This window comes from Macaca thibetana, chromosome 2 (assembly GCF_024542745.1).
Source record: "Macaca thibetana thibetana isolate TM-01 chromosome 2, ASM2454274v1, whole genome shotgun sequence".
Taxonomy (NCBI): domain Eukaryota; kingdom Metazoa; phylum Chordata; class Mammalia; order Primates; family Cercopithecidae; genus Macaca; species Macaca thibetana.
Window position 1 is genome coordinate 111267050 of NC_065579.1, and position 19291 is coordinate 111286340.

The 19291-nt window shown below is 41.6% G+C and overlaps 1 protein-coding gene across 5 annotated transcripts in view; it reads right to left on the reverse strand.

Moving 5' to 3' along the window:
• Positions 1-19291, reverse strand: part of ARHGEF3 (Rho guanine nucleotide exchange factor 3) — a 339677-nt gene that overhangs the window by 148217 nt on the left and 172169 nt on the right. For all 5 annotated transcript variants that reach the window (XM_050781160.1, XM_050781165.1, XM_050781161.1 and 2 more), the window contains one exon: positions 10980-11042. In XM_050781160.1, coding sequence (XP_050637117.1) covers positions 10980-11042 — 63 coding nt within the window. The remainder of the gene's footprint in view (positions 1-10979; positions 11043-19291) is intronic.

Sequence of the window (19291 nt, forward strand, 5' to 3'; positions counted from 1 at the left end):
AGGACCAGTAAACTAAACTGTTCTCAAGGAAAAATCTAAACACCAAGTGCTGAGAACTGATTTCATGACTATTACATGGTCTTCCTAAAAACAACTTACATAATGTTTTACATTCTTATCTTTACTAACACTAACAATCTCATATACCAACAGGTCAAAATCTATTATACTTGTATTTTTTGCAGTCATTTGTATTACAAATGTAATGTAATAGAAAAGCTTATCATAACAGATTGTCTTAAGCAGAGATTCATAATCTAGAATTCTCACACCCTCAAGAGTTCACTGAATAAAATTCAGGGCATCTTCAAGCTTGGATGGAAAAATGAGATACATCTTTATTTTCACCAATGATTGAAATTTAGTATTTCTTTCCAGTATGAATGGCGACTACACATCACAGAAGCATTCTCAGACCTGTGACTGTCAACATAGAAATCACTATATTTTCAAATGACAGTGTAGTTGGTGTAGGTATTTCAAAATATCATTTATTCTTATTCTTATCATATCACTGAAGGTGTATTAGTTATTAGACTTGTTGCCAGATGTTACTTAATGCATTAAGAAGCACATGCTCTAACCACAAATTTGTTTTTAAACATTTTTATAACTATATTTCAACATAACTTGTTTGCTGTAACATTGTGAATTTTGCTTTGGGCACATATAAACAGTCTTTGTGGGGAAAGGGGTGTTCACAGGTTTTGCAAAATACCAAAGCTCAGGAATCCCTAGAACTTAATCTCCTCATCCCCACAATTCCATTCTCCCAATCTAAGGACTATCCACAATACAGTGTATGCTCTTCCATACTTCTTCCTTTATATAGATAAATGCATATAAACATATAGGAGCATAACATATATAGCATGTGTTCTGTAACTGCATTTCACACTTATATTCTCAATGCATTTACAAGTCTATATAATTTGGATATTCATGCTGTTTCCAGTTTTGGCTATCATAAACAATGCTGTAATAAAAATCCTTATATACCTCTTTTCATATACTTTTTTTTTTTTTTTTTTTTTTAGATGCAGTCTCGCTGTCGCCAGGCTGGAGTGCAGTGGCATGGTCTCGGCTCACTGCAATCTCCCACTCCCTGGTTTAAGCGATTCTCCTGCCTCAGCCTCCCGAGTATCTGGGATTGTAGGCATGCACCCCCACACCCAGCTAATTTTTGTATTTTTAGTACAGACGAGGTTTTACCACGTTGGCCAGGCTGGTCTCGAACTCCTGACCTTGTAGTCCACCCGACTCAGCCTCCCAAAGTGCTGGGATTACAGGCGTAAGCCACTGTGCCTGACCTCATATACTGCTTTTTAAAATTATATGATCAATTCTATTTATGGAATACTTGTACTAATAACAAAGACCTCCGAACTTAACAATAAAGTTGATTTTGTATAATAAAATCAATAGCAACAATAGTTTTTTTGTTGTTTGTTTTTTGTTTGTTTTTTTTGTGTGTGTGTGTGTGTGCTCATGATAGGCCAGGTACTAAGTACTTTACATAAATTAACCTTTTATTTTATTTTATTTGTTTGTTTTTAAATAAAGACAGGATCTTGCTCCGATACCTAGGCTTCAGTGCAGTGGCATGATCTTAGCTCACTGCAATCTCTGCCTCCTGGGCTCAGGTGATCCTCCCACCTCAGCCTCTCAAGTAGCTAGGACTATAGGTGCATGCCACCACACTCAGCTAAGTTTTAAATTTATTATTTTTTTAAAACATCAAACAAGTTTTACTTTTGTGCTACGTGTTTTTCTGTTTTTTTGTTTTTTAACTTTTAAGTTCAGGAGTACATGTGCTGGTTTGTTACATAGGTAAATATGTGTCATGCAGGTTTGTTATACAGATTATTTCATCACCCAAATATTAAGCCTAGTACCCATTAGTTGTTTTTCCTGATCCTCTCCCTCCTCCCTTCTCCCACCCTCCACTTTCTGATAGCCCAAGTGTATGTTGTTCCCCTCTATGTGTCCATGTGTTCTCATCATTTAGCTCCCACTTACAAGTGAGAACATATGGTATTTGGTTTTCTGTTCCTGCGTTAGTTTGCCAAAGATAATGGCTCCATCCATGTCCCTGCAAAGGACATGATCTCATTCTTTTTTAATGGCTATATAAATTTTTTTGTAGAGAAGAGGTCTCACTATATTGCCCAGGCTGTTCTCGAACTCCTGGGCTCAAGCAATCCTCCAGCCTCAGCCTTCCAAAGTGTTGGGATTATAGGTGTGAGCCACCTCACCTGGCACGAATTAACTCATTTTTATCCTTACAACTTTAAGGCAGGGCATTGTTACAATTTCAGTTTTACAGGTGAGGAAACTGAGGTACAGAATGATGTTCACTCTCTAACCTCCTGAAGTTTGTAATTCTGGTGATAAATTCCAACAAACAGGTGTTCTGGGGCACAAGCACCCTCATTTAACAAGGGCCGCATCAAGGTCACTTTGGGGGGAATGAGAAAAGGTGAATACACTGACTTACACTTTGTTATATCATCCACATCCGAGAGTGTGCCCTGAAGCTCCTTGGAATTTCTTTGTCACTGTGCTTTTCAAGAAGTGAGTCAAAGATAAAAGATTACAGCAACTACCATCTACCACCTAATCTATTAGGCCAAAGGCAAGATGCAATGTGTCTGTGTGAACACTCAAAGCACAAGTAAATTTGCCATCAGAGGTGGCAGCATCAGAACAACCATTGGACCAAACATACGGTGTCTGCTACCTTAGCCCAAACAGTTTCACAGACAGCAAGAATAGACCATAAATTCAAACAAACAAAGAAAAATGCCAACAAGTTAAATATAAGCATGTGCTAATGAAGACCCAATCTCAGCTAGATGCCTGGTCTCCTCGGTGATAAGAGCATTATTAACCTCTCCCACATAATTCATCAAGGCCCCATGCTGGCCAGGGCAAGGCTAATCTCCCCAGTTAGCAAGTTCCAGAACAGACCAAGAGAAACAAAACCACAGAAATGGTATCTTTTTTAATTATCTGGACTCTGCTGAGCAGAGATAAAATAAATCTCACAGCTATTCCATGCCTGGTTTAACATATCCTGGCAATGAAACACCTTTTAGCTTAACTGAGACAGGAAAGCTTTTTTTCCCCTCTTCTGTATCAATGTTTGTGCTTTGGGCATGCACACGACAGCATAAATAACTGGAGTGCACAGTTAATGGAAATTTGGGGATGCCTGTCATAAACCTCAAAGCAACTTTGTCAATAAGACCAGCTAAAAGCACTAAACATCATCCAGCACTGAAAGCCAGGGAGCCGAAAGCTTTCTTCTCTCCTGTCCTGGAGGTGGTGTGGGGAGGCTATGGAATCAAACCATCCTGGGCTTAAATTTACAAATGGCTAGAGTAGCATGGCTGTGAGAGACTCATTAGATACATAGTGACAAGAGCAGCTACTGTTGATTTAGTGCTTACTATGTGATGGTCACTGTGCTATTATACATTTTATTATTTAATCCTCATGTTACTGTGACTTTGAACCAATTGTTTATCTCTCTGACTCTCAGTTATCTCATCTGCAAAAAGGGTATGATACATTCCATTGTCACAGGACCATACCACTGTGAGAATTTAATGAGGTATTTGGAAAGCACAGAGCATATGAATACTTAATTCATATTAGCATGCTATAGTATGCTATTTACTAATATAATAACTATAATTAGCACTGTGATTGGGAGGACAGGCCTGAGACTCAGATCCAAAAGCTATGGTATTTGCTAGCTGTAAGGCCTCAGGCAAGTTTATAACTTCTATCCACTCCGTTTGCCTCATCTCTAAAGGGATAACATGAGGATTAAATAATAAAATGTATAATAGCACAGTGCCCATCACATAGTAAGCACTAAATCAACAGTAGCTGCTCTTGTCACTGTGTATCTAATGAGTCTCTCACAGCCATGCTATGTAAGAAAGGACTCTAGCTATTTGGTCCCTTCTTCCCTGAAATTCTGATTAATATTAATCCCAGGAAAACCATGCTAGTAAGAGTAATACTGAGCATCTCAGAATACCCATATAAGTAACTCAATCTGAGACTCATTCATTCATTCATTCATTCATTCATTCATTCACCCATCCCAGACATATTTATGGAGCATCTATGATGGACACTATGTATTTGCTTTGAGGGAATTCACAGGTTATTGGTGAACTTATAAACAGATCACTTCTATACCATGTACTACAAAAAAAATCAGGAATAGCCTTTTGTACACCCGAGTGAACGAAGTCCAAAAGACTTCCTGGCATCACACATCTGAGAAAAATATGTTCATCTCATCTTCTGCCTTAAATTTTAAAAATTCTATCCCAACCCTCCTTTTTTTGGAAATGCTACTGACTTTTTAACATTTATCTGTCCCTTTCTTTCAATTATTCATACAACAGAAGAAATTTCAAGCATACCTTCATTCAGTGTTTATTCAGCACCTGCTATGGGCAAGGCCCTGTGCCAGGTGTTGGGGATGTAACAAGAATAGAACACAGCCCTCCCTGTGAAGGGCTCACAGCCTGCCTCTGAAGGTAAAATGGAAGCAGGCATCACAATGCTGGGTGATAAAGACTAGGACGGGGACACAAGCTTGTGAGCGTGGGGTAGTGGTGGTAGGGAATGGCTGCAGGGAGAGGTACAAAGGAATCCCGGAAAGTCTGGGAGCCTCTTAGAGGAGAGCTAGATAAGAAGGGTAAGGGAGCACGAGCCAGGTGAAATGCGAGGAGAAGAAGGAACAGCAGGCATTCCACACACGGGAGAATAGCATGTGCAGAGGCCCAGGGACAAGATGGAGCATGACGACTTTGAGAAACTGAAAGAAACCCAGCATGGTTGGCCTGCATGTGTAAAAGGTGGAAGGGAGTGGTTCAGGAGGTAGGCAGGCGCCAGATGGTGCAAGCCTTTGGAAGCACAGTCTGGGAACCTGGAGGCAGCATGACATCTTGGAAAGATGGCCCTGGCTGATGCTTAGAGGGCAGACTACAAAGAGGCCAGGAGGCCAGTGAGGAGGCCACAGAGATGCTGAATACTGCTTGACCTCAGTGAGGGTCTTGCAGTCATGTTAGTGAGCTCCAGAAGAGCCTCCTCCACTGTTGGCAGACCATAGCTCAGCTCTTCCTCTACTACCCTTAGGAAGAGAGGGAAGGGGTGAGATTCAAACATTTGCCATGTGGATTTCTGTGTAGATTTCTCAAAAGGGGCAGAAGAATCCCAATACATGGATCTCAAAAGCACTGAGAGCTGTGAGCACATTCTTCCCAAGTATTCCTTGCCAGGAGCTTAAACAGGGCCATCTTGATGGTTGCAAATCAGCAAAATAAAAATGCAGGAAGAATGTGAACTCCAATCCTATCTCACCCCAAGTGATGGTCCAGCCACATGCTCCCATGGGAAAGCTCCACCAGCATAGAAAAGATGCCCCACCACCAGCTCCATCCCCACCAATCAAGAGAGGAGTGTGGGCCCTGTCAGGGGCTCTCCTAAAGGCAGGATACGTGGAGGGGGGAAGCAAATGTCCCACCTCAAGTTACAGTCTTAGCAAGGGACTGGCCATGTAGTGGGAAGAGAGAAGGGCCAGGGAAAGCTGAAAACAATCTCCCACGCCTGTGAGATTCCACACAAGATACTCAACAGCTTTAAACTTCATTTGCACTTCACTGCCAGAAGCAGAGGATAAACCTGTTCACAGATTGTAAAAATATTCATACTCTTTTAGCCAGGAATTTCATATCTCAAACTTTATCCTACTGATAAAAGAGATTACACAAACATGTTCCTGGATGCCCATCAGCATTACTTATAATAGTGAAAAGTTGGAACTTATCTAAATACCCAGTAAAGGGTCGGTGGAATAGATTTAAATGAACCCATTTGATAAAGTACTCTATTGTTATTAAAAATAATATTCTTACAGAATATTTCATAATATGATGACATGTTCTTAATATAGTATGTGAAAAATTCATGAATAAATTAATTTGTACTATAACCCCTTTCTTTTCTTTTTCTTTTTTTTTTTTTTGAGATAGGGTCTTACTGTGTCACCCAGCCTGGAGTGCAGCAGCACAGTCACAGCTCACTGCAGCAACCTCCCAGTCTCAATCGATCCTCCCACTTCAGCTTCCCAAGTAGTGGGGACTACAGGCATGCATCACCATACCTGGCTAATTTTTAATTTTTTTGTAGAAACAGGGTCTCCCTGTGTTGCCCAGACTGGTCTTGAACTTCTGGGCTCAAGTGATCCTCTCACCTCAGTCTCCCAAATTGCTGGGATTATAGGCCTACTGTGTGTGCCTGCCCGATCTCAATTTTTAAAAACTATGTATGCTTATATAAATTTTAAAAGCTGGTTAAATATATATATGTTATTTAGGGATACATGTCCATAGCAAACTTATGGACATGCAAAGCAGAAACAAACATCAAACTCCACAAAGCAAAGGTTTTGCAAGGGTCTTTGGCATCACTGTTAAAGGCGTATTTCTTCAGTTGCATTGGTAGCTACGTGGGGTTTTCTATTATCTTTATGCCATTTGTATGTCTGAAATATTTCATAATGAAAAAAATAAAGGTTTGTATATAATGACAGGAAGGAAATTCATCAAAATGTAGCTATGGCTTTGAGGTGGGATTGTCAAACTATTGTTCACATTTTCCAATTTTTCTAGAGAACATATATTCCTTTTTATTTTTATATTACTTTATCATTGGAGGCTATTTTTATTTCCACCCAGAGCTCATTTGTTTTATGAGAAAGAATGTGTGGTGCTGAGCTGTGCTCTGCAGCAGGAGCTCTGGCACCAAGGGCCTTTCCTGTGGTGACATGAGCTACATCGTCTCTTGCCCATAAGAATTTAAACTAGAAAAGTGCTGTGGGGGAGGCAAGCTCCCTGAAACCATCCTACTCATATCCTCTGACGTGAGAGGAGATTCGTAGGTGGCTGCTGGGAGCCTTCTCCACTCGGCAGATTGCTCTCAAAAGTGTACGTTGCTTTTTATTTTCCCTCAGAAATAATTTGTGTTCTAACCCACCAGGAAGTTGGGGGCCCAGTCAGGGGATTGGGTGAGGCGGTGAGGCGGTGGGAAAAAATAGTGACCGATTATATCATCAACTAACATTGACTCTCCAGTCAGAATTCATTTTTCACCAAGTGCTGGGAGTAGAGAGTCAGAAAACAATTATTTGGAGATACGTCACCCATCACCGAGCTTTAAGACCCTTCCAGTTTCCTCTGTAAGAGAAACCCTTAACATGGGGTCTTGGCTGGGATCCATGAATCCCCTGAAATCACACATCAATCTTGTAAAATTTCCTATGCTATCACCAGATTCCCAAAAGAGTAAGTGATGCATCCCCCTAAACAAGCGAGGATCCCTGTTCTGTAAGAATAACGTCAGTCATCCTGAAGGGTGTCTGAGTGATGATAACATCAAACATTCTATAGGGCCATGGAACCAGGCTGCATAGTAAAAGGTGAGTGGCCGGCGGGCAAGCAAGCACAGTTTTATCTGTATTTATGGTCATGCTCCATCTTTCTCATTATCGCCCAAGTTCCGCCTCCTGTCAGATCAGCGGTGGAGACTTTAGATTCTCATAGGAGCACACACCCTATTGTGAACTACGCATGTAAGGGATCTAGGTTTTGGCCCCTTATGAGATTCTAATGCCTGATGATCTGTCACTACCTCTCGTTGCTCCCAGATGGGACTGTGTAGTTGCAGGAAAGCAAGCTCAGGGCTCCCACTGATTCTACATTATGATGAGTTATGTAACTATTTCATTATGTATTACAATGTAATAATAATAGAAATAAAGTACACAATAAATGTAAAGTGCTTGAATCATCCTGAAACCATCCCCTACCCCACCTGGTCAGTGGAAAACTGTCTTCCATGAAACTGGTCCCTGGTGTCAAAAAGTTTGGGGACTGCTGCTATAGGGCACTTACTTTTTAATCAAAGGGGGATTTAGTCTGTGTTAATATTTCTCAACTTTAAGTCCCAGAGATATTTCTTCAGAAGAGGTATACATTAGGCGAGTTCACTGTTTTGTTTTGTTTTTTAACCCATCAACAGTATTTATCAAGAATCTACTGTGTATCTAGCATTGAGCTGGGACTCAATGAAAACTTGACTATGATCCCCAAAGACCTGTCCCCTCATCTAGCAATTTCTTGTTCAAAGCACATATCTGGTAAATGTCTTACGACTTATTAAATGGAATAAAAATTGAAAGTTCTCACATTACTTTCTCAAACCCTCGCATCCTCTGGTATGAGTCATCCAATGGGACCCACCTTTTTTTTTTTTTTTTTTTCCAAAGATACTTTCCACTACACATAGAAACAGTCTGAAAAAAACTCTTCAGTAATACTGCCAGTTAGCTCAGGGATAGTGACTCTATTGGATATCATCATTTAAATGCACAAAGATAAAGCTCCTTTGAGTAGCCTGCAGAGGCCATTTACTTATTAGAGCAATTAATTTATTGGATTCAGATATTCATTTCACCATTGTTGCCTTAATGGCAAAACATCTTCTCCTGTGTGGCTCTATCTACCATTTAATTCCATTCAACTCATCTCTCCAGAGAGCCTACTGCGAGAAAGTTACTTAAATTTAGTCACACTCCCTCCATGGCCACATCTGGATCTGTCACACCCTCTATCATCTCCATATGACTCTAATGGTCAGTGGAATCTGCAAAACAGCAGTTTTCATGTTCCTACAACAGTTTCTAGAATTCTTCCAACTTCTGCAATTATTATACTATGTGGCAATAAATGGAGGAAACTCAGCCCTGTTTGCCAAGATTCAGGAAAAATGCCAGGTAAATCAGAAATGAGTCTGTCCAGAGTTGAGACCCTAAGCGTAGGGATCGGCCATGGTGGTGGTAATGGGGTAGATTCATCTTCTATACAAGTCTCTTTACTCTGACAAAACATAATATATGAGATGGTTAAGAAAAAAGAAAACATCATCCGTAGCTGCACAAGGAGAAAAGAAGCCAAATTATCCACAGGCTTGTGACCTTGATGGGAAGTCAAGGCCACTGATGACAATCAAGACAAAAATCAAATCATAATTCATAGTTGTAAACAGTCCTTTAATACAATGTTAGTGGTTCTTTGATAGAAAGCATCTAGAGACATGCTTTCCTGAAAAATGGATATCAATAATATACTTGGGGAAAAATGTAAGACAAGGCATAATCTTAGAAGTGACCTGGATTGAAGTCTTGCCTGAGTCATTACACCTCCAGGGCTTCCACTTCTTTATTTGCAAAGTGAAGGGACTGGAATACATACATGGTGGCTAAGGGCTCTGTAAATTCTGACAGTCTTTAAATTCTGAAAATTTTTAAATTCTAAAAGTAAACTTCCACAAAATTAAAAAGATTCAAACACACAAAAAAATCTTGCTGCTGCTAAGAGAAATTCCATAGACTTCACTTGTCAATAACAAAATATTCAATGAGTAAAGTAAAACCCAGAGGAACATCATCTTTTTGTTCTGTTCACCATGGCAACCTAGTAAACTGGCCCAACTCCATCAATCTGAGGGTCTAAAGATTGGAACAAACAAACACCATATGGTAAAATAGATGCTGAAGTACATTAATTAGTGCCAGTTTAAGCTCACTCCATCATGGCTGCTTGCACCACAGAAAACTCTGCAGTAATTAAAAATAGCTTAAAAAACATTGTTCACACTGGTAAATAATGTTATCAGTTGAGTACCTGACAATCCATATCTAATGAGTTTCCTTTTCACAATGGTTTTAGAAGGCCTGATCCCAAACCTTTTTTCTTTTTATTTTTTAACAAATGAAGAAACAGAGGTTCAGAGAAAGGAAATGACTCATCCAAGGTACACTGTTAATTATAGGTAGAGCCAGAACCATGACTCAGTTCTTTATTCCCAGCTTGGAAGGCTTCTCACTTCATAAGAGTAGCTTTCATGGTCTCCATAGAGGAGAGCGAGCAGGGCCTAATGTTAGATGGATCCACAGAGCACAGTGGTTAAACCCCAGGGACGTGCAGATGATGAGTTGACAAGGGGAGCCCAGGGAGGGCCTGAATTCCTACTCCACCTCCCAGGCCCTGGATAATGAGGGCATCAGAGGCTAAGGTAGGCTTCCCAGTTGCATCAGTGGGGAGACAAGGTGGCCACACAAAGAAAGCGATGAAATTAAGTATCCAAGGACATGTTCTGAAACAAAGCCAAGAAAGCTTTTCTACCTTGATCATCACCAACAGTCAACTACCAAGACACTTGAGCATCTTCTACAAACTTCTGATTTAAAAAAAACACAATGAGGCAAATATTTAGTGGGTGCCCAGTATGTACAAGTAATGTGTTTAGTATTCTCTCTTTTATTGTTTTATTTGATCCCCTCCCAAATTTTGTCAGGTTAAGTCTTTTCATCCCTATTTTCCAGATGAGGAAACAGGTAAGGAAAGGTGTCACACAGATGGTAAGTACAGAATCTGGACTCAAACTAAGATCTGCTGATCCAAAGCCACTCACTCCACTATGCTGCTGGAGTCTTCTTCTGGCCTTTGGCCCATCCGGCTGCCTGAGCTGGGCCAAGCCACTAACTGTCCCTCAAAGGGGGACAAACATCTCTTCCATCTTCTGGAACCAGCCTTTAAAAGAGCACACTCGTATTTATCTAGATTCTACCCAGATGTACTGAGTTCATAATTCATTTTATGAGAGAAAAGACATAGGCAATAAACAACTTAGCCTGGAAGTTTAAGTTGGCCACACAGTTTTCTCCAGTGAAATAAAATGTTTTACAGTTAAAAAAAATTTTCCCCCAGGTCACAACTTCCATAGTCAGATCCTGGAAGTCCACTTCAAGTACACAGCATATTATTAACAAATAATCTTCAGAGAAGAGAGATGCTCTCGGCGCCAGTGGAGGTAGAAAGGACTATACTTACACTTATGTCGAGACTGCAAAGGCTAACAGCATCTTCATCTTGGGTGCTCTGTTTCCGTTTTCGCTGCAAAACAAATGAAAAAACAAAGTTCAAAGGTAAGTAGGGGTTATGGCTTTGATTAAGGCAAGAAAAAAGCAATCAAATAGCACATGCAATCCTTATCATTTCCACCATGTTACCCAAGACTTGTAACCAAACTATGTAAATGAACACTTCTTTTTTCTTTTTTGGAGATAGAGTCTCACTCTGTCGCATAGGCTGGAGTGCAGTAGTGTGATCTTGGCTAACTGCAACCTCTGCCTCCTGGGTTCAAGTGATTCTCCTGCCTCAGCCTCCTGAGTAGCTGGGATTACAGGCACATGCCACCACGCCTGGCTAATTTTCGTATTTTTAGTAGAGACAGGGTTTCACCATGTTGGTCAGGCTGGTCTTGAACTCCTGACCTCGTGATCCACCCGCGTTGGCCTCACAAAGTGCTAGGATTACAGGCGTGAGCCACTGCGCCCAGCCTATAAATGAACGCTTCTAAGACAGCCTAAGAAGTTATGAGAAACTGTTAAGCTCTAGGATAACTGGTTTGTGTTACTATTTTTATGTGTGCTGTTATAGTTTGTTTCTCTTTGAGTTTCATTTTTTTCTAAATGTCTCCATATATCAAGGCGCAGAAATTTAGATACAAAGTTCAGATTATGACTAACTGGGAAGAGGAGATTAGATTGGAAAGAAAATCTAATTCACTTGAAGACATTCCATTTTTAGAGCTGCTTTGTACTTAAGTAATTTAAACTTGCTCTAAACCATATCCAGGGTCCTAATGTAATCACAGAACCCTAATGTTGGAAAGAAACTCAGACATCTTCTCCAACTTTCCTGCTTTACAGCCATATGATTTTTAAAAAGTCATTACTGGGACTGAAGATAACTGTATTTGAAATGAATTTGTAAATTTATGACCACGGCAGTCTGCCAAGTTAGGTGTGAAAAAGTATGTTTTTCTTCCTTTTCTCTTTTTTCTTTTGAGACAGGGTCTCCTTCTGTTGCTGAGGCTGGAGTGCAGTGGTGTGAACACAGCGCACTGCAGAGGCTGGAGTGCAGTGGTGTGAACACAGCACACTGCAGTCTTGACCTCTTGGGCTCAATCAATTATCTTGCCTCAGTCTCCCAAGTAGCTGGAACCTCACGAGCACACTCCAACACCGGGCTAATTTTAGTTTTTGTAGAGAGGGGGTCTTACCATGTTGCCCAGGCTGGTCTCAAACACCTGGGTTCAAGTGATCCTCCTACCTTGGCCTCCCAAAATGCTGAGATTATAGGAGTGAACCACTGAGCCTGGCCTTTTTCCTTTCATAAGAAGAAAATAAATTTAATCTACAAGCCACAAAAAAGCTCATCAAAGATACATTCACCTCTCTTCTGCACCCCCAGCTCAACCAACCAGTCAAGTGTTTCTTCAGTCCCTAACCTGTGACTTGCTAGGTCTTCTGATGTTACTTAGAAGAAAGCTACCAGAAGACCAGAATCAACAGCATAGGGTTACAGGAGAGTTTGAAGACATCTGTAGTCTTCAATCCCAAAAGAAGTCAGCCTCCTCCTCCTCTAGTGGAACCCTGAACTTGAACAAAGGCAGAGGCTGGAAAGCAAACAGAAATACTCTTTTCTATATTACTATAATTGTTCTGTTATTTTTTTCACTTCAATTTAACAAAGGTTTGTTGAGCATCTACTATGTGCCAGGCCCCGTGTTTGCTCCCAGGAATGCAAATGTCAGCAATTCCCAAGGTTAAGGACCTTACACTCATGTAGGAGAGACAGGCCTATTATGATGAACTATAATGCAATAAGAGCCAAATAGCATCCTAGAGAAAGTCACTTTGATTCTCTGAGTCACCTTTTCTCAACTCTAAGGTGTGAGCAGAGGTGGTAGTGATGGCATTAGCTTCTATTCTCAAAGGAAGAGGAGTAAATATAGTAATGCATTTTAGAGCTTAGTAGAGTGCCTAGTACACAGTAGGTGCTGAAAACATGGGTTGGAGGGCTCTGGGAGGACAGTGAGGGAGGTCTTTCCAGAGGATGAGGCATTTGAATAGGCCTAAAAGATGAATAAGAATTTGTCAGACAAAGGTGGGGAAGAGATAGGGGCCTCTTTTTGCTAAGCAGCTACCTAGATATTTAAAATCCCAAAGTTCAACATGGTCCTATCCAGAGCAGAGGCGTTCTAAATCTATACATTTTTCCACTGAAACAGTGGTGCAGCGTGCAGCAGAATCACCTGAGGAATGATTCAGAGATGCTGATGCCAGGAGCCATCCCCAGGAAAGCTTAATCAGTCATTTGGGAGGGTGCCCAGCAATCTGCATTAACAAGCTCACCCAGTGACTTTTAGGAAGTCAAATAGTCCACTCAGGGTCCTTAAGGGAAGCCTCGAGAAGATGCTGATCACAACTCCAGGCACAGCTGCCATTTTTGAGGATGCTTCATGTTTGTACAGGGGCCTGATCCTTATTGATTCACCATCCAGGTACAATTAAAAACAGGACTTCAGTGCCAGTGAAACCAATTCACCAGCTTATATTTATATGGTGACTTTTTGAGCCAGATATGGTATGGGATAATTTCCATCCTACAGGTTAATAAACTGAGGTCAGGAGAGAGAAGCAATTTGCTCAAAGTTACATGGTTACAGCGTAACACTCTGAATCCAGGATTCTAATTCCTAGGGCAAAGCCTTTTACATACACTATTCAAAGGGTTGGTGGCAAATAGGTTACATCTCACTTGCCATCCAGAATGCCTGATAATGTCTGCTTCGAGCACTGTATTGAGGACTGCACAGCATAGCAAGCCAGAGAATGCTGTGATCACAATCAGCAACATGTGTTGGGCAATGAATTGGGGCATGGCAGCATGGGTATCCTGCTGCCTAGAGTAACCCCATGCCCTTCCTGAGCTCTACTTCTCCTGCCTTGGGAGGCTACCGTATTATACCTGGGATCTTAGGAGGTATCAGGAGGAGGTCGAGACTCTGGGATGTTATCTGTAGAGTAGAAATAATGCCTTCCAGGTTAGGCTGTTGTGAGGATCATAGATGTTGGGCAACAACAAGACCTGGCACATAGTAGGTGCACAGTAAGTGGCAGCTCTTGTTATGAATTGCCCAGACCATAGGCTACACTGATACACACTGCAACCTGGTATTACAAGATTATTGAGGTTTATGGTGCTACAGTTCCATTCCTTGAGCTCAATGATTTTGTCAACCTGACATGTTGACAGTAGCCTAGATGCAAACTGATGCAGGAGAGGGAATAATAAGAGAAGCTCCTCTCCTCACAGGCATCACAGGCATGCAGCCCTCTCCAGACCAATTCAACACACTACCCAGCTTTGGAGTCAAGCCTCATGAGCTCCCCCGACCCAGTTCCTGCCAGATAGTGCCACCTGCTCCAAGTGTCAAATCCAGAAGTGGCCTCCAATGGTCTTTTTAATTCAGCCATAGACAGTTAATCTGGGATAGAATGATCTCCTTAAGGAACCCACACATTTTATAAAATAAAAACTCCATGAATTATGAAAATGAATTTTCTTTTCAATTGTCTTACATAGGGAGATGACTGACCAGTGCTAGCAACAAAAAAGTAGCCTGAAGTTTAAACTCTGGGCTCAGAACAAAAATTTCACAAACCATCACTTAGTCACTTGTTCATTTGCTCTGTGTTCACTGAGCACTTTGGACAGGCAAAGCCCCATTCTGGGTCCTTGGATATAGCAGTGGATGAGCCAGGCATGTTCCCTGCCCACTAATTTGGAGTAAAAATAAAACTAAGTCATTACAGATTGTGATCTCTGTTATGAATGAGTCAGATAAGATGCTAAGACAGAGGCTAGCAGGGCAGACCCATTTTAGAAAGATAATTTTATTTAACTGTTTTCTGGGTTTTGGTTGACCTCTTCATGAGACATAAGCCCATGAAGGCAGGACTTGGTCAGTCATGCTCACAGTCCCAGAGCCTGGGACAATCCCTGCTACATAGCCAGCTTCCCTTAAAAGAGCATTTCTGGATTTTGTTGATGCTCTTGGTCCTCCTCCCTTTGCTTGTCCTCTTCACCAACTGCCCAACTCCAGACGGTCACAGGAAGAGAGAACAGAAAGCACCTGGTGAAGAAGGGCATACAGAAGGAAAAGCCACATACAGACATTTCACGTTCTACCCAGGAACTGGGATTTCCAGAATATTGGGATGTTGACCTCATGCCAGTGATCTACAGAGTAGCTCATGGAAGAAATTACCAGTTGGAAATAAGTCATGGAGACATAAACAAATGAGCATCTCAGAAAGCAGAGAGTGCAACAGGACATGGCACTCACTTTGAACTTCACTGGAGCTATTAATAATAATAATTCAGACTAATAATAATGGAAACTTTAGCCTATTGAACGCTCACTACATGTCAGGCACAGAGCTAAATCCTTACATGCATGATCTCATTCGATCCCCATAACTACCCCATGAGGTAGGTAGATAATGGTATTATCTCCATTCTACAGAGTAGGAGATGAAGGCTCAAAAAGGGGCAGGAATTTGTCCAGGGTTTCATGATTAGCAAGTAGCAGAGCCTGGATTCAAATCTGGGTCTATCCTACTTCAAACTATGTGCTTCCCCACCATGCTGTCCCGTCCCAGAGTCTGGGATGGCACATCAGACCTGCACAGAAGGTGTTGAGCATGAGGAATATGGCAAGAAAATAATTTTTATTCTACTAGAGAGACTGGCCTTCAAGATCACAGCACACATTGTCTAGACCAAATCAATTTTGTGATCCTTTCTAGTTTTAAGAGCTATCAGTGTCTGCTATCAGGTAGCAGGCACTGGTGGCAAGCACTGGTGGCAAATAGGTTATGTCTCACTTGCCATCCAGAATGTCTGGTAGTGTCTGTTTGGAGCACTGTATTGAGAAGGACTGCACAGCATAGCAAGCCAGAGAATGTTGTGATCACAATCAGCAACATGTGCTGGGGAATGAATTGGGGCACAGCAGCAAGGGCGTCCTGCTGCCTAGAATAACCCCATGTCCTTCCTGAGTTCTGCTTCTCCTGCCTTGGGAGGCTACCGTATTATACCTGGGATCTTGGGAGGTATCAGGAGGAGGTTGAGACTCTGGGATGTTATCTGTAGAGTAGAAATAATGCCTTCCAGGTTAGGCTGTTGTGAGGATCATAGATGTTGGGTGACAAAACCTGGCACATAGTAGGTGTACAGTAAGTGGCAGCTCCTGTTATGAATTACCCACAGGAAGTAAAAAATGCCATTTTACTTCCTCTGCATCAAAAACCACTGATCAGTTACCTGGGGGCATTCTAAGGCAGGAAGGGCACTGTGTGTGAACTGTGCATTTGCACACTTGGTCTGACAGGTTCCCAGTCAATTTGAGGAGCCAAGGACCCACCCTGTTATTCTTGTCAAATTTACTGAAGCAAATGCACAGTCCACTTCCCTTTCAACTATGAAAACAAAGCACCTTGGGTGAGTCCAATAATTATGCTGTAGTCTCTGCTCTCTGATTTCAGCACATAACTTTAACCCCTCAGTGCCCTGTGCTGAGCAGTAGGTCAGTGAATAATTTCTGAATGGGTGACTAAAAGAAAGAATAAACGAGGCCAGTGTTTTTGAGGTGGCACCTTTTCCTTTCATTAACCACCTGGTGGCAATAGGGCAGCCAAAATTAAATAAAAAACCTCAAAAGTGAAGGTCATTGAAGGCTGAAATTCTTCAACCTCAAATCTCCTTGGAGACAAAACCTGCCCATTCAAGCTAAGATTCTTGTTTTTCAAATAAGAGCCTTTTTTTTTTCTTACCAGTGGGGGCATTTATTTTCCTTAAAATGCATAGACATGTTAAAAGAAATTACAGTGGTTTAGACATTGGTCCAAGTGGGACATTGGCCATTTCCACTCCTATGAAAAGGAATGTCAGATCTGTTCAAGGGTGAGGCACATCCCTGACCAATGAATCTATCTGTGTACTGCCCTAGGCAACAGCCTAGGGACTCGGTCTCTGTGCTTTAAGGGCAAGTAATCCAAGATTGATAACACCTCAGATGGAAAGGAAACAGCCAGATGAACCAAACCCTAAACGAACTTAATGGGCACCTGACCCCTTAGTCTCAATGCCACGTGCCTATATGGGGGCGGGGAGAAAGGCAGTTACAGAGAATCTGTGGGAACAATAGACTGCATGTAGTCTCTAAGTCCTTAGCCCTGCAGGTTATATATTTGCTATAGACACTTTCTAGAAGTGCTCGGGTGCTGAAAAAACCCTCCCATGCTTCTTTAAAAAGTGACCAGGGGGCCAGGCATGGTAGCTCACGCCTGTAATCCCAGCACACTGGGAGGCCGAGGCAGGTGGATCACCTGCGGTCAGGAGTTCGAGACAACAGATTCTCAGAAGAACTGGCCGTGGTCCAAGCCTGAATAGTGTATCCTTACCTGGCTTAGCTTCCACCCTCTCCAGACCTCCTTTGAGGTTTTGAGAGAATCACCAGGTACTTTCCAATACAAAACTGGAGGGAAACAGACATTGGAATTGGGCACCTACTATGAGCCAAGGACTACGCTCTCAGTTTAGTGGACGGTGCCATTTAAGCTTCTCCTCAGCCCGGTGTAAGTAAGCCTTATGGTGTTCATTTTAACAGAGAAGGACACTGAAGCTCAGGAAGGCTTCAGTAACGTGCTCAAGGTCACAAAGTAAGTAAGTGCTGGAGAGAGGATTTTCTCGAGGCCACCCTGACTGCCAAACCACTGACGTCTCTGCATGTGATGCTATTTCTCTTTGTACATTGTTTAAAACAATCTGCGTTTCCTTTAAATTAATACATGAAAATAATGTAAAATACATTTAAATATTTGTTTAATGGCCAGGTGTGGTGGCTCACGCTTGTAATCCCAGCACTTTGGGAGGCCGAGGCGGGCAGATCACCTGAGGTCAGGAGTTTGAGATCAGCCTGGCCAACATGGTGAAACCCCATTGCTACTAAAAATACACAAATTAGCCGAGTGTGGTGGCGTGCACTTGTAATCCCAGCTACCCAGGAGGTTGAGGCAGGAGAATCACTGGAACCCGGGAGGCAGAGGCTGCAGTGAGCCGAGATTGAACCACTGCACTCCAGCCTGGGTGACAGAGCAAGACTCCTTCTCTAAATAAATAAATAAATAATTGTTTAAAACCATATGTGTTTTAAAACAATATAAAAAGACCCACAAGGCATTTACCTACATACTCAAAGAAACTAAGAGCATAAATGAGACCGTTCAAAATCCAGCTCCACCTTTGCTACTTGGTGTGACCTTGGGCAAATTACTTCTATATTCCTTCATTCACTCAACAAATATTTACTGAGCATTTACTATGTGCCAGGCAGGTTCTAGGTGTATGGGATACATCAGTGTCTATATAAAGCAGTTCTATAAGCTTTGGTTTTCTCCATCATGGGGTTATTTCAAATATTAAAGGAAATAAAATATTTCAAACAGAGCCAGACATATGGCAAGAGATTTAAAAAATGTATTATTGCTACTGTGGTTATTATCGTAATTATTATTGCTACTACTGTCACTGCTGGCATAATTATTTTGTTGTTATTTGATGTTGAGAGTCAGGCAGGGAGGGTATTAGAGATGGGGGGATACTGCAGAATGATGGGCAGGAGATCTGGTATGCTGCCTGACTCTCTCCAACTATCCAGGTCCCAGAGGACTATCCACAAACACCCTCTGGATACCTTCAGTCACATTTGCATTGTGTCGTTCCCACTTCTTTCACAGAGACAAGGACTACTGCAAGCCTGACTTAATTTTAAATGGCCAAGATTGAATTGATTAGTGTCAGAACAACCCTGTTATTTAATCACTGGGTTTTTCTATTTAATAACCAGGTGACCAGAGCAGCAAAAACGTACTGATTGAGAGAGTGCAGCTCCTGACTTGGCAGCAAATAGTCCCTGATTAGTCATTTGTAATTATTAAATTCAAACCAGATCTTGAACCTTTTTGATTTATTTCTTTGCTGGCAAACAGCTTTGGTGGTTTCAGAGGCTTTGATGCCTTGCCTTTCATCTGCTCTTTCTTTGGGGAAAGATTAGCAAAAGGATTTTGTGTTCTTGTACTTGCCCTTAGCTGGAACTTGACTTGCTAAATTCACGTTTTAGCAGGGAGAGGATCCACATTTTGTTTTTCTCCAGTCTGAAGCTCCAGAAGTGAATGAGAGAATTGAGAGAGGAGCCCCAACTCCATTTTTAAAAATTAAAAAAAAAAAAA